Below are 14,837 nucleotides of genomic sequence, written 5' to 3'. Positions count from 1 at the left end.
ATTTTGAGGTGTCCTCTTGGTCTAGTACCACGATAATAGAGCTTTTTGTCTTCAGGGAGGATGACTGAAGACAGAGTGATGCACCTTGAGGTTATGGATAGCCCATGATTTAACTCCTGTGAGGTATGGGATTTTAGAAGATTTTTTCAGGAAAGATTTGGAGACAGTACTTTAAGTGAGGAATATTGGTAAGATTAAACTTTTAAAGTACCTATGGAACCACTTGGTATAGTGTGTTAAAACATCCACAGCATTTAAAATGTTGAGACTTCTGATATGGGCTCATATGAAAAATTGTAAATTGTTAGTATACTGAGGGCAGTGACTTCTACAGCTTCGGGACGTTGAATTTGGTGGCAAAAAGATGGATTCATTAGAGTTGTAGGTTTTAACTGAATGTTGAAGTGACATTTCCTATTAATTTTGTGGGTGAATCAAAGGAGACATTTTAACCCTTTAACTGCTCTGGACGTGTTACCGCACGCGCCTTTGTACCTGTCCCTGTGTGCTCTGACCATGTTTATGTGCACCACCAGTCCTTCTACCTAGTGCTCTGAATGTGTCTATGCATAGACATGTTCAGAGTACCAGGTAGAAGGACTGATGGTGCACATAAACACGTTCAGAGAACACAGGGACAGGTACAAAGGCGCGCGCGGTAACACGTCCAGAGCAGTTAAAGGATTAATAGAGCAAGGTGACTGAACTTGAATGCAGAACTAAAAATTAGGCCTTTGGAAAGGGGACCTGGATGAAAGATTTAGGATTGAAAGGGTGCTGGGACTCTGAGGTACTGGAGCTTGATTCTCACTACAGTGGAAGGATAAATAAGGAAGACAGGCAGGTCTTGTTGGCTAGGAGGGACTTTTGGTCGCAGATTTTTGGAAGGTAGTTCTGAGAGAGGAGTAGAGGTACACCACTTTCAGTATGTTTGACTAATAAGCTGGATAGCTTCTTCATGTAGTGTGAAGCAGAGTGTCCAGTCACATTAATGTCACCACCTGTCAAAAGCCTGAATAACCCCCTCATAGTGTGAACCACTGCAAGACACGCAGGAGAAGAGTCAATGAGGTTCTGGAAGATAGTGACAGGGATGTGGAGCCATGCCCACTCCAGTGTTGTGGCCAGCTGCACTAGGTTTCTTGATGAGGATCCACTGGAGCAAACAGCCCGGTCGAGGTGGACTCATAGATTCTTGACTAGGCATCAATCCAGGGAGTTTAGTGGCCAGGGGAGTATGGTAAACTCATCCTGATGCTCTTAGAACCATGCAAATATACTGCAAGCTGTGTGACATGCTGCATTGCCATACTTGTGGATGCTTTCGCGCCGAGGAAAAACAAACTGCATTTAGGGGTGGACATGGCCTCCAAGGATAGATGCATACTTGTGTTGATGCACTGTGCCTTCCAGAATGTGAATATCAACAAGGGAATGCCATTAAAACATTTTACAGATCATAATGCTCCCTTCTCCTGCTTGGGCCATTCCGATGAAAGCTGCAGAGTGCTTGCTTTCAGACATTTTATGTCTACAGAGTGTAAAACATGATTCATCTGAAAAGGCCGCCTGGCACTACTCAGTGGACATCCACTTGTGGTACTGGGATGCAGATTCCAGCCTTTATCACCAATGAACAGCAATGAACACCAGTGCATGAACCTGGTGTCAGCTGCAGAGGCCCATATGCAGTAACATTCGGTGAACTGTCGTTGAAGAGACACCGTTGGTATCCCCTTTGTTCATCTGGGCAGTCAGTTGCTCAACATTTGTACATCTATTCATCCATACACATCTCTGCAGCCATTGTTCATCTCTGTCATCTATTGCCCAGTGCACCACAGCTGCCTCAACACTGGTTTTGGATAGCACTATTTTGCCATGCACGGTATCCTTTAACTATGGCAGCATGCAAACTCTGTTTACAGACTTAGGTGTTTCGGAAATACTTCCATGACCATCCCTTTTGGACTTCAGGTAGTTCAATCTGTTTCTAAATTATGACAAAGACTACACCCTTTTCTGGACATGCTTTATCTGCCCTCTACTGCTAGTGCTGCTAGCTGGTGTCCGCAAATGGTTACTGCACATTGCTGTTGAACATAGGTAATACATTAATGTGACTGGATTATGTACTTTCTTAATTTTATGGCTAGCTTCTGTGAGAATTACCGTGAGTGTGCTAACAGGTCCATGGGCTGAAAAGTGGATGATTTTCAGCAAAGACAGTAGCTGTTGGGAGTGGTGATTAGCAGATGCAATGTATTGACCAAGGACAAGCTGGGTAAAGGACTAAGGACTGATCAGTAGGGAGCATAAGGAGGGATTGGTACCACAAAAGGATAGTATGTATTGAGGTATAGTGTTACTGAATGTGAAGAGATTGGTGAAAAAAGAAGAGATGACATTCACTGTTGAAGGTAACATTTTAAAGAAAGAGAGAAGATATGTAGTAGAAATCCGCAGAGGATTGCCACATGAAGTTTATGGAGAATATTCTTAATTTTGAATAATTATTGTTTTCTGATGGAACTGGCAGTGGAGTAAAGCATTGTCAAAATTAACAAAAATTTGTTTTGAAACATAATTTGACTGAAATTAAACACTGAAGTGCCAAAGAAACTGGTATAGGCATGCATATTCAAATACAGAGATAAGTAAATGGGCGGAATGTGGCACTGTGGTCGGCAACACCTATATAAGACATCAAGAGACTGTCACAGTTGTTAGATTGGTTACTGCTGCTACAATGGCAGGTTATCAAGATTTAAGTGAGTTTGAACACGGTATTATAATCAGCACATGAGTGATGCGACACAGCATCTCTTAGGTAGCGATGAAATGGGGATTATCTTATATGACCATTTCATGAGTGTGCTGTGAATATCAGGATTCTGGTAAAACATCAAATCTCTGACACCACTGTGTGGTATCACCGCCAGACACCACACTTGCTAGGTGGTAGCTTTAAATCGGCCGCGGTCCATTAGTACATGTCGGACCCGCGTGTCGCCACTGTGTGATCGCAGACTGAGCGCCACCACAAGGCAGGTCTCGAGATACGGACTAGCACTCGCCCCAGTTGTACGGACGACTTTGCTAGCGACTACACGGACGAAGCATCGCTCATTTGCCAAGCCAATAGTTAGAATAGCCTTCAGCTAAGTTAATGGCTACGACCTAGCAAGGCGCCATTAACCATTTTAAGATAGTCTCACTTGTATCATCAAGAATGCTGTATACCAAAGGACTATATAAAAGTTAAGTGTTCTAGTAGCTACGTTCTTTTCTTTATCACATTCATCACGTATCCTGTTACAGATCATCAAGTCCGCCTGCTTGCTTAATGGCCGCCTCCCTTAAATAATGTGCGTAGTGTTGGCAATCTGTCAACACTACACACTGTGGCCAGAAAAAGATCCTGCAAGAACAGGACCAACAACAACTGAAGAGAATCATTCAACATGACAGAAGTGCCACCCCTCTGCAAATTGCTGGAGATTTCAATGCTGGGCCATCAAGAAGTGTCAGCGTATGAACCATTCAATGAAACATCACTGATATGGGCTTTTGGAGCCTAAGGCCCACTCTTGTACCCTTGATGACTGCTTGACACAAAGTTTTATGTCTTTCCTGGGCCCATCAACATTGATATTTGACTGTTGATGACTGGAAACATGTTGCATGCTAGGATGAGTCATATTTCAAATTGTATTGAGTGGATGGATGTGTATCAGTATGGAAACAACCTCATGAATCCATACAACCTACATGTCAGCAGGGGACTGTTCAAGCTGGTGGAGGCTATGTAATGGTGTGGGGCATGTGCATTTGGAATGATATCAGACCTCCGATACGTCTAGATATGACTCTGACAGACAACATGTGTGTAAGCATCCTGTTTGATCACCTGCAGCCATTCATGTCCATTGTGCATTCCCATGGACTTGGGCAATTCCAGTATGACAATGTAACAGCCCACATGTCCAGAATTGCTACAGAGTAGCTTCAGGAACACTCTTCTGAGTTTAAGCACTTCCACTGACCACCAAACTCCCCAGACATGAACAATACTGAGCATATCTGGGATGCCTTGCAATGTGCTGTTTAGAAGAGATCTCCACCCTGTGTACTCTTACGGATTTATGGACAGCCCTCAGGATTCATGGTGCCAATTTCCTCCAGCACTACCTCAGACATTAGTTGAGCCCATTTCGTGTCACATTGCGGCACTTCTGCGGTCTTGTGGGGGCCCTACACAATATTAGGCAGGTGTACCAGTTTCTTTGGCTCTTCAGTGTATTTCTTGATCAGTGAACACTAAGTTCAACTCTTTCACTTGTGTAATAAGAATAAAATAACAAAGAGTCAACAAATTTACTCAGAGTACATGTCTTTCAACTTTAACAATGTAGAATGCATTGGTTCTCGCGTATTTCACAGTTCGCGGAAAAAAAAATTAAACATATGGTTTCATTCTCTATCATAAGGTTTTCTACTAGAAATATTTTGGTAAATGAGCAAGTGACTGACACATTACCTAGATTACACCTTGAAATCCAATTATCAAATACCTATGTCAATTGATGAGAATAACTTTTTCCAATCAAACTCACCATTACACCATGGTGTTTTCCTATATTTTATTCTCTCTTTTAAATCCCCTGTTTCTGAAGAACTGCCAGTTACATCTTTTTTACATAGAACAAACCAGTGCGTTATACAAGCTAATGCAAGTGACTGAGGAATGTCACTTCAAGATTTGGTAAGAGAGCCAGCATAGTAATCAGTACTGAAAAAGTTAATCTCACTGTTATTCCAATGTTTGTCATATTTCTTCCTCTATAGACTTGACATTTTCATAGAAAAACTGATAAGTTCTTTGCTTGTGTAGAATACATAAAAGATAATAATTCTATGATATAGATGATCAGTAAGAGTCAGAAGGATAAATTGATAACATCAACACAAGACCATAACACAAACCCACCTGTATATTCCAAATGACCTAAACTTTGAACAGTTACCGAAGTTCAGTGCAGAAATAGTGCTATGCATGTCAACACATCCCAAGAACACAGTATTTCAGAAGCAGCACATCCAAACATGAGCACAGTACTTAGGGGTTTACTGGGCAGTGCACACAGATATAACTATGACACTGTGGGGAAGGAATATTGGTAAGATTATCTGGCTACAGTACCTAAGGAATGGCATGGCACAATGTGTTAAAACATTCAAAGGGTTAAACCTTCTGATGTGGGCCCTCATGAAAAATTGTGAAGCTTTTCTACTCTGAGGGCATAAGCTTTTGTAGTGCAAGTTTGTACAGGCAACTGCCAATAAGGAAATTTCAGAGATGGTTTTTGGTATATTAATTTTCTTTCCAGGTAGGGAAATTGCAAAAAAGCTGTACACAGCCTCATGTCCAAAGGAAGTTATTTATGTAAAATATCAGTGACACTGGTACATCAGTCACTTCACAGTAGTTCTTTCAAATCCACTGAATCTCTCAGTGAATTATGTGATATACCTTGCGTAAGTCCTGACTGAAAATCCAGTTGTGAGTTGTGGACAAAATATCATTGTGATTTGAAAATAATTCACAGTACATGTTCATAAAATTCTTTTCAAGCTCACAACAGTATTATAAAAGTATTATAAAAAGGATAGTTGCTACTCACCATACAGCAGAGATGCTGAGTCACAGATAACCACAACAAAAAGACTGTCACAAAATGAGCTTTTTTCCAACAAGGCCTTTGTCAAAAATAGACCACACACACACACACACACACACACACACACACACACACACACATGACCACAGTCTCTGGCAGCTGAAGCTAGACTGTGAGCAGCAGCACATGATGGGAGAGGCACTGGGTGGGCTAAGGGAGAGGCTGGGGTGGGGAGGGGCAGAAATAGCAGGGTAGGGCTGTGGGACAGTGAAGTGCTGCTAGTGCAGGGAAAAGATGAAGAGAGGGTAGGGCAGCTAGGTGCAGAGTCGAGAGGTTAGATGGAGGGTGGGGGAGAGAGAGGAGGTAATGGAAAAGAAGAGAAGTAAAAAGACTGGATGCATTGGTGGAATATAGGGCTGTGTAGTGCTGGAATGGGAAGAGGAAAGGGGCTAGATTGGTAAGGACAATGACTAACGAAGGTTGGGGCAAAGGTGATTATGGGAATGTAGGATATATTGCAGGGAGAGTTCCCACCTGTGCAGTTCAGAAAAGCTGATGTTTGTGGGAAGGGTTCCAGATGGCACAGGCTGTGAAGCAGTAATTGAAATGAAGAACGTCATGCTGAGCAGTGTGTTCGGCAACAGGGTAGTCCAGTTGTTGCTTGGGCAGAGTTTGTTGGTGGCCACTCATGTAGACAACAGCTTGTTGCCCATGTACAATACTGCACAGTGATTACTGCTTAGCTTGCACATAACATGACTGGTTTCACAGATAACCCTGCCATTGATGGGATACGTGATGTTTGTGGACTGGAATAGGTGGTGATGGGAGGATGTATGTGACAGGTCTATGTCTATTACAGGGATATGAACCATGAGGCAAGGGGTTGGGATCAGGGGTAGTGTAGGGATGGGCAAGGATATTATATAAGTTTGGTGGGTGGTGGAATACTACTGTGGGAGGGGTGGGAAGGATAGTGGATAGGGCATTTCTCATTTCAGGGCATGACAAGAGGCAGTCGAAAACCTAGTGGAGAATAGAATTCAGTTGCTTCAGTCCTGGGTGGTACTGAGAGGTGTAAGACCTGTCTCATGCATCCTCCCACCACCACCTACACCAGTCAGGTCACAAACAATCCCATCAAAGGCACAGCTACCTGTGAAACCAGTCATGGATCTACAAGCTAAGCTGCAACCCAGGTGCAGCATTCTATATGGGCATGACAACCAACAAGCTGTCTGTCTGCATGAATGGCCACCGACAAATTGTGGACAAGCAACAACTGGACCACTCTGTTGCTGAGCAACTGCTCAACACGACATTCTTCATTTCAATGACTGCTTCCCAGCCTGTGCCATCTGGATCCTTCCCACCAACACCAGCTTTTCTGAATTGCACAGGCAAGAACTCTCCCAGCAATATATCCTTCATTCCTGTAACCCTCTTGGCCTAGACCTTCAGTAGTCATAGTCGTTATCCCTCTAATCCCTCCCCTGTTTCCATTCCAGCACTACACAGCCCTCTATTCCACCAATGCACCCAGTCTTTTTACTTCTTTTCTATTCCAGTACCACCCCTCCCCCTTCTCTCCACCATTCTCCATCTAACCTCCCAACTGCACCTAACTGCACCATCCTCTCTCCACTTCATCCCCGCATGCTCCCCAGCAGCATGACTACCCCACTATCCCTTCTTCTCCCCACCCCAGCCTCCTCCTAATCCCCACTCAGTTGCCTCTCCCACTATGTGCTGCTGCTCATAGTCTGGCTTCATCTGCCAAAGACTGTGATTATGTGTGTGTGAGTTGGGTTTGCGCGAGCGAATGCACATGCGCGCGCACATGTGTGTGTGAGTGTGTATGTGTGTGTGTGTGTGTGTGTGTGTGTGTGTGTGTGTGTGTGTGTGTGCATGGTCTATTTTTGTCAAAGGCCTTGGGGACCTAAAGCTCATTTTGTGATAGTCTTTTTGTTGGGCCCATCTGCGACTCAGCTCTATGGTGAGCAGCAACTATCCTTTTCATATTATTGTTACATTCCATACTAGATTTTTCAAGCATACACTATTCACACAGACCTAAGTTAACCATTAGATCCTTATGCCTGATAAGTCACACCACACCATTTGTCTTCAGAAACACAGTTGTTAAAACCATCTTCAGGTTTCGGTATCACTGTTTGGTTTCAGTACAATGTGATGGTTATTAATTACTCAAGGTAGTGAGACATGTTAGTACTTATTACCAAAAAATATCACCATTCCAATTAATTCTTCTAACAAATTACTGCATTACCAAAAGAATTATAACATCTTACTGGAAAAAATCATCAAATGATTTTTTTTTAAATTCGTTAATAAATATCATCTTGATGTTGAAGCTCTTTTGTCTGTGTTTGCTTTAATTGTAGGTGTTATGTTGGTATACAGAACAGATCTAGATGCCTGCATTGTTTAATCTACAAAAGACACTTTTCTCTGGTAGGAACCACTACAATGTACATGCATTTATTTCTAACTTAACATGTTATTTGAACATTTTCTTTCTATAAACAACAGGCACAAAGTTCTACTCGCATTCACACAAAAGGACTTGAAATAAAAAACAGGTTTTAAGTATGAAGTATGAAATAAATGATCACCACAAGAGAGTTTTAAGTGAAACCAATAGAAAATATGATACAATGATTATATTGTTAGTTACAGATACACTATTTGCAGTAATGCATTATTTTATGCAAATAGTGATGCAATAAAACTAAAATTATTTGCATTTTTCTGTAACTGCAATTAAGATGGTTTGATACAACATTACTTCTGATGCTTTTGTAGTTCTGCAAAAACCACCCACAATGAAACAAAATTTAAAAAGTGAACGACAAATTAACAAACACCAACAGTACACTTACACTCTAAGAAAAAAAGAAAGAGTTTCACAAACTGAACAAGTCAATAACGCATTGGTCCACCTCTGCCCCTTATACAAAAACAACTATTCTGCTCAACATTGATTGATAGAGTTGTTGGGTGTCCTCTTGAGGGATACTGTGCCAAATTCTGTCCAACTGGCACTTTAGATAATCAAAATCGCAAGCTGGTTGGAGGGTGCTCCGCATAATGCTCCAAATATTCCCAGTTGGGAAGAGAGCTAGCAACCTTGCTGCCCAAGGTGGAGTTTGACAAGCACGAAGACAAGCAGCAGAAACTCTCGACATGTGCAGGCAGGCATTATCTTGTTGGAATGTAAGCCCAGGACAATTTGCCAAGAAGGGCAAGAAAACAGAGTGTATAATATTGTGATTTACCACTGTGCTGCAGGGGAGCCATGGATTACAACCAAAGATGTCCTGGTATGAAAATAAATGGCACCCCCAGAACATCACTCATGGTTGTTGCGTTGTATGGTGGGTGACACTCAGATTTGTATCCCACCACTGTGAAGGATGTCTCCAGACATGTGTTCAGTATGGAATATCATTGAATGGAGAAGGATTGTCTTCAGTGATGAGTCCAGCTTTGAACTGAGCCGCAGTGACCATTGTGTGAGTGTTGTTGAACTAGCTGCTCAAGACTATTCTCAGTAAGACCAAATAGTTGTAGACATTCATTCTGACTGCTAACAAAATATCCTCAAACATTTTTAATACACAAAGCTATTCTTCCTCTTTTAGTAATTCAATGCTGTTTATATTGTATATAAAATAACTATTATTCATCTTTTACAGTTGCAAAAAGTTACTTTATTTACAACATAAACAGCAAATAATGTTTTCTCTCTGCATCTGTGTACATACTATACCAGCCATGGTGAGGTGCATGGCAGAATATACTTAACATTTTACAGGTTATTATTTTCAGCTAATTAGCTGTGGGACATGAAAGCAGATGTATGCAGCTTGACACTATGACAACATCAAGCTGTTCTTTTTGAACAGAGCCATGCACAGCCCAAGTACTTAAAGTATAAGTAACCACAGGTAAAGACACAACTGGTTTTATTGTATGGGATTCTGTCAGGAGAAGCAACTACTCATCAATAACAATTAGGTACCATTGCAATTGGGGTTTTGACGTTCAGGATGTGACTATATGATCCAGGACCCAAATCTACAGCATTATAGGCACTTTGCATCAGGGCTCTGAGTATAAGATTTTGCAACAGTTGTGTGCATGAGGATCAGTAACAAAAGTTAGATGTGGAGACGTTAGGCACAGAACTTCAAGAGAGAAGAAGATTATGCAGAAGTACACTGAGTTCAAGTTTGCAGTGGCCTTCTGCAGTGGAGAGACTGATGGTGGCACAGTGGTGGTGGTGGCCATTGTAACATGGACTACCAGTGGAGACTTCAAGATCATCATCATTGGCAACAGCACCACAGCAGAAGCAGCCAGCATTACCGACAAGTGAAGCACATGCACCAGCAGTGCTAATATATGTGAACCCACAGGGTCATTGTCAGTGATGTTGCTTGCAATGATTAAGCAGTCACCCAGTGTTTGTGTTCCAGATAATATTAGTGGACCAGTTCATTCTAAATCTGATCATGGTGATGTTGATAGTGATGATATTAGTGGGGTAGGTAATAAGAGATCAGCAAAAGAAGATGTAATTGCAAGTGGTTCAGTTAATATTTAAGGGAAATTTTGACAAACTTGAACTCTGAAATGGTGGTACTGGATACAGAAATAGGTTCAAAAAAAATGGAGACAGGTTCAGTTGGACAAGTGCAGCAGAAAGTGTAAAAGGTGAGGTGAAGGGAATTATATGTAGTACAGAGAGATGGTAGATTCAAAATTAGATGCTATATGGACAGATTTAGACAAAATTTCTGAGGATGTTGGCCTGGTTAACACCATAGTATACAATGTAGAAAAATGTTTTTGAGACAAGCTGGGTGGGGAAGTGAAATTTTTGTGCAGAGCAAAAATGTATTTGAGGACATTACCAATAAGTGTTAACAATTTTTTAGGTTGAATGGCACAATTTTAAAAGGAGGTATTTAAAAGCAGAGAACATTTTGAATCATGATTAAATAAAAAGGCTGTGCAGTTTAAAGACATGAAGTCAGAATTAAATTCTTTAGCAGCAAAACAGGCTATTACTTTGACAGGTGTTCCATAGGTTGATTAGGGGATGATAAAGTTTTGAAAATGATTGAAAATATCATACAGTTGATTTTCTTGCTTTGTGAAGAGATGATTTTGTGAAAGGAATTTCCGAGGAGGCAAAAATTAAGTTTGCTAAAAGGCATCTTGAGGGCAATGCTCAATCATGGGCAAATTTAATGAATGCTTCATTAACTACCTATTAAGTGTTTGAGGGTTGTTTTCTGAACAAATTCTGGAGTGAAGCAATGCAAATGCACTTCAGAATGAGTTCCTAAATGGATAAAGCTTTAGACATGGAACTGGGTTGATGCAGGATTTTTGTATACTTGAACTAGCTAAGCTGACACACACAAATCATCCACTGGGAATGTTGACAGGGATTACAGTGCTCAAGAGACATTGCAGAGCATTTACAATGGGATCTTGTCCACAGTCCAAGAAATTTCAGTGATGAATTTTTAGATTTTCTTGAGAATCTTGAACAGGCATTGGAATTCAAACCATATAATGGGAACAATAGGTAGGCAAATGGGCACCAGAGCAGGAACAATAGTAATATGCACAATAATTATAATAATCATAATAGAAATAATTATCACCACAATAGCAATTTTCAAAGCAGAAATGGAAATAGGAACTTACATAATGGAAATGAAAACCGGGAGCGGAGGTTTGAGTGGCACGAGCCTCATGAAATGCAACACCAGAGTATGAGATCAGGAAAGTAGAGATGACCACAAAATAAACTGGTGTTGACAAGGACACATTATTATGAAAATTCTGTGGGTGTCAAACATTTGGCAAAGAAGCCACAAATGTTGCAGGTCGATCAATGACAAGGAAGAATAAAATGGAAAATAATTTGAAGTAATGTAGCTGTAAAGAGGGCACAAGAAAGGCTGCAGAACATTTAGAAAATTTGATAATGAGGATATGGAGCTGAAAAATTGATTTTGTGAAAGGGAAGTGAATGATGGAATGAATGTGAAAGGCTGCAGAACGTTTAGAGAATTTGATAATGAGAATATTGGGCTGAAACATTTATTTTGTGAAAGGGAAGTGAATGATGGAATGAACATATGTGTTGATAGATCCTGTGATCATAAGAGTGGCTGAGGTGAATCTGATTTTGGTGAATGCAGAATCTGTGACAAATTCTACTGAGGCACTAGACCATAGCAACAATTATAGTAATTTAGGTGAAGGATATGTAGATGATTTTGTGTTGGAGGAAGTAGGTGAAGTTACCTTTGAAGACGGAAAAGCTGTAGTTTTGACAACTGGAGATGAATTTTGCAGTGAATCAGCAGAAGTATGTGAAGGTATATGTGAAGGTGGCATAGCAATAGTCTCATCAGCTGATGATAAATTTTGTTATGTTTCAGCAGAAGAGGGTGATTTATTTTTAAAGGGAAGTAAAGGTGATGTTTTAGGTGCTAAAGTTGTGAAGATTGTAGCTACTGATTTAGATATATGGGAGGAAGGAATTTATTTGTACATTTATATCTGTTGATGGAAGTGAACCAATGGCTCTTGATGTATGGGAGGAAGGAATTTATTTGTGCATTTATTTCTGTTGATGGAAGTGAACCAATGGCTCTTGATGAAAGCATGAATTATGAGGTGATGTGGAAGGATGAATGTGAAAGTAATGTGTTTAGGTAATGGATCAGATTGCAAAGTGTTGGAGAAATCTGAGAGGAGAGAAAATGTTTTGGAGACAGAGTTAGTTCTAAATTTAGCAGAATTCAAGTGTATTGTGATTTCTGATGTGGTGCGATCCAGTAAAGGCAATCTGAGTAGTGAATCTGAGGAGGTTGACAAAGCTATTGATGGTGATTTCTGTAATGTATCAATGCTGAGTCACAGCACACCAGGCAGTGACTCTAATTGTTATGCCACAGTGCATGCAGCATGGCTCATGACAATATTGCACAAAAATATCCTTCTACAACTTAACGAAATTTAACAGGTATTAGCAAAGAACACTCATCTATTTTTCCTCATGTAACTGCATTTAGACAGATACTGTGTATAATTGTTGCTTCTCGGAAAATTATCTTAAAATTTCTAAAGCAATCATTTCTGAAAAAGGATTATTTAATCAGCTGATAAATAATTTTTTAACCTTTTCTCACATTTATTTTCAGGAGCAATGTTCTCATAAGTGTGACATGTTGCAAGATTGGCCAGACCTTCCATTGTTAAAGACTTAACCCTAATCCTCTGAGAAGGACTATTTGTCACTGAAGACATCTACTTCTTAAATTAGATACATTGTCTATGTTATTAACAAATAAGATTTATTGTGAAATGTAATTGCAAAATATCATTCATGCTTTGCTCTATCTCTGATCTGTGAGATATGACAATACCATGCCTGTATCTACAGTGACTAATCACATCATAAAAATTGGGTATTAATGAAAAATTCCATGATTTAATGCACATAAAAAGCTTAGGATCACCAGCTTCTTAAACAGATATTTCTTTATGGATTCCATACTTCATACATAAGGAATACTACAGGATATTAGAAATGAAAATAAGAAACTAGAAGACCAAAAGATTTCCAAACAAATACCTTACAAAGAAAAATGTTACTATATACTGTCTATATTAAAGATTTTCCCTTTATAAAATAATTTTTTAAGTCTGTATAAAATGTTATGTGGTAGCACAAGTTAAGTCCCAACCATTAGTTTATTATTGCACTGCATTATGTACAAGTGAGTAAGAAAGCTGTTTCTACAGTATAGCTTCTAAGAATGAAAATTGTTAGAAATTTCTAAAACAAGTTCATGTATAGTATACTGAAAAGTTCCGAATGGAACAGAAGCAATTAACTGAGCATAGAAAATCACTCACCTTAATAGAGGAAGGGATGAGCAGTGGAAAGGCACATAAAAAAGAACTGGCAATGTAGTAGCCCAGCTTGCAACAAACTTGCACACATACACACATATTCTGTGCCAGTTTGACCACATCCCTCTCAGTGTGTGTGTGTGTGTGTGTGTGTGTGTGTGTGTGTGTGTGTGTGTGTGCGCACATATGCACATTCTGAAGAAAACCAAATGTTCATATGCTGAGTTACTATGTTCCATTTATATTTTATATGCCTAGTCACCACCCGACACCTCTACTATGTGGTGAGTAATTGTCTTCACTCATTCTCTTTTCAATACATGTGAACTAAATACATACAATTTAATAAAACTGAGTTCGTTATACAACTTGGAAACAATACTCACTGATAAGAAGGCATGAATGAGATCAGCTTTGACTGTAGCTAATGGTTTTCCTTTGACCAATATAGTGAAGGTTTCATCTTTTTCAGTGGTCATAAGGCTGCCAAACCATGACTTCTTTGTTAGTTCAGGTGAAGACTCAGGTGTAAGGTGTACTTCTTCTGAGGATGCTGAAAAGATATTACAGACATACAACTTATGTTTTAAATACATGTTTTCAATGAAACTGTGACTTGATGTATGGCATTTATTGAAAAAAAGACTCATTATTTAATTTTTCTTAGCTTAATTTGGTGCTAGATTTATAATACAATGATATAAAAAGCAACATTTAAACAGAATATTATTATTATAATTATTTTTTCCTTTTGTGTCTTCAGTCATCTTACTTGTTTCATGCAGCCCAGCACCAATTCTTCTCCTGCACGAAACTCTTTATCTCAGAGTAGCACATGCACCCTACGTCCTCAATCATTCGCTGGATGTATTCTGGTCGCTGTCCTCCCATACAGTTTTTTATCTCTGCAGTTCCCTCCATTACCATGGAGGCTGTTCCCTGATGTCTTAACACATGTCCTAACATCCTGCCCCTTCTTCTTGTCAGCATTTTTTGTATGTTGCTTTATTTGCCAATCCTGCAGAGAACCTCCTCTTAGCTCATCTTATCAATCCACCAAATTTTCAAGATTCTTCTGTAGCACTACCTTTTAAATGCTTCAATTACCTTCACTTATCAGCTTTCCCACAGACCATGTTCCACTGCCACACAAAGCTGTGACACAAATGTATATTCTCAGAAATTAAA

The 14,837-nt window shown here is 39.9% G+C and overlaps 1 protein-coding gene across 1 annotated transcript in view; it reads right to left on the bottom strand.

Moving 5' to 3' along the window:
* LOC124711610 (serine/threonine-protein kinase BRSK2) overlaps nt 1-14,837 on the bottom strand; it is a 207,150-nt gene that overhangs the window by 45,130 nt on the left and 147,183 nt on the right. The window contains exon 11 of the mRNA XM_047241774.1: nt 14,036-14,202. Coding sequence (XP_047097730.1) covers nt 14,036-14,202 — 167 coding nt within the window. The remainder of the gene's footprint in view (nt 1-14,035; nt 14,203-14,837) is intronic.

The sequence above is a fragment of the Schistocerca piceifrons genome, chromosome 8 (assembly GCF_021461385.2).
Source record: "Schistocerca piceifrons isolate TAMUIC-IGC-003096 chromosome 8, iqSchPice1.1, whole genome shotgun sequence".
In the NCBI taxonomy this organism is placed as follows: domain Eukaryota; kingdom Metazoa; phylum Arthropoda; class Insecta; order Orthoptera; family Acrididae; genus Schistocerca; species Schistocerca piceifrons.
Note: the sequence above shows the minus strand (reverse complement) of the source record. Positions and strands in the feature narration are given on the sequence as shown.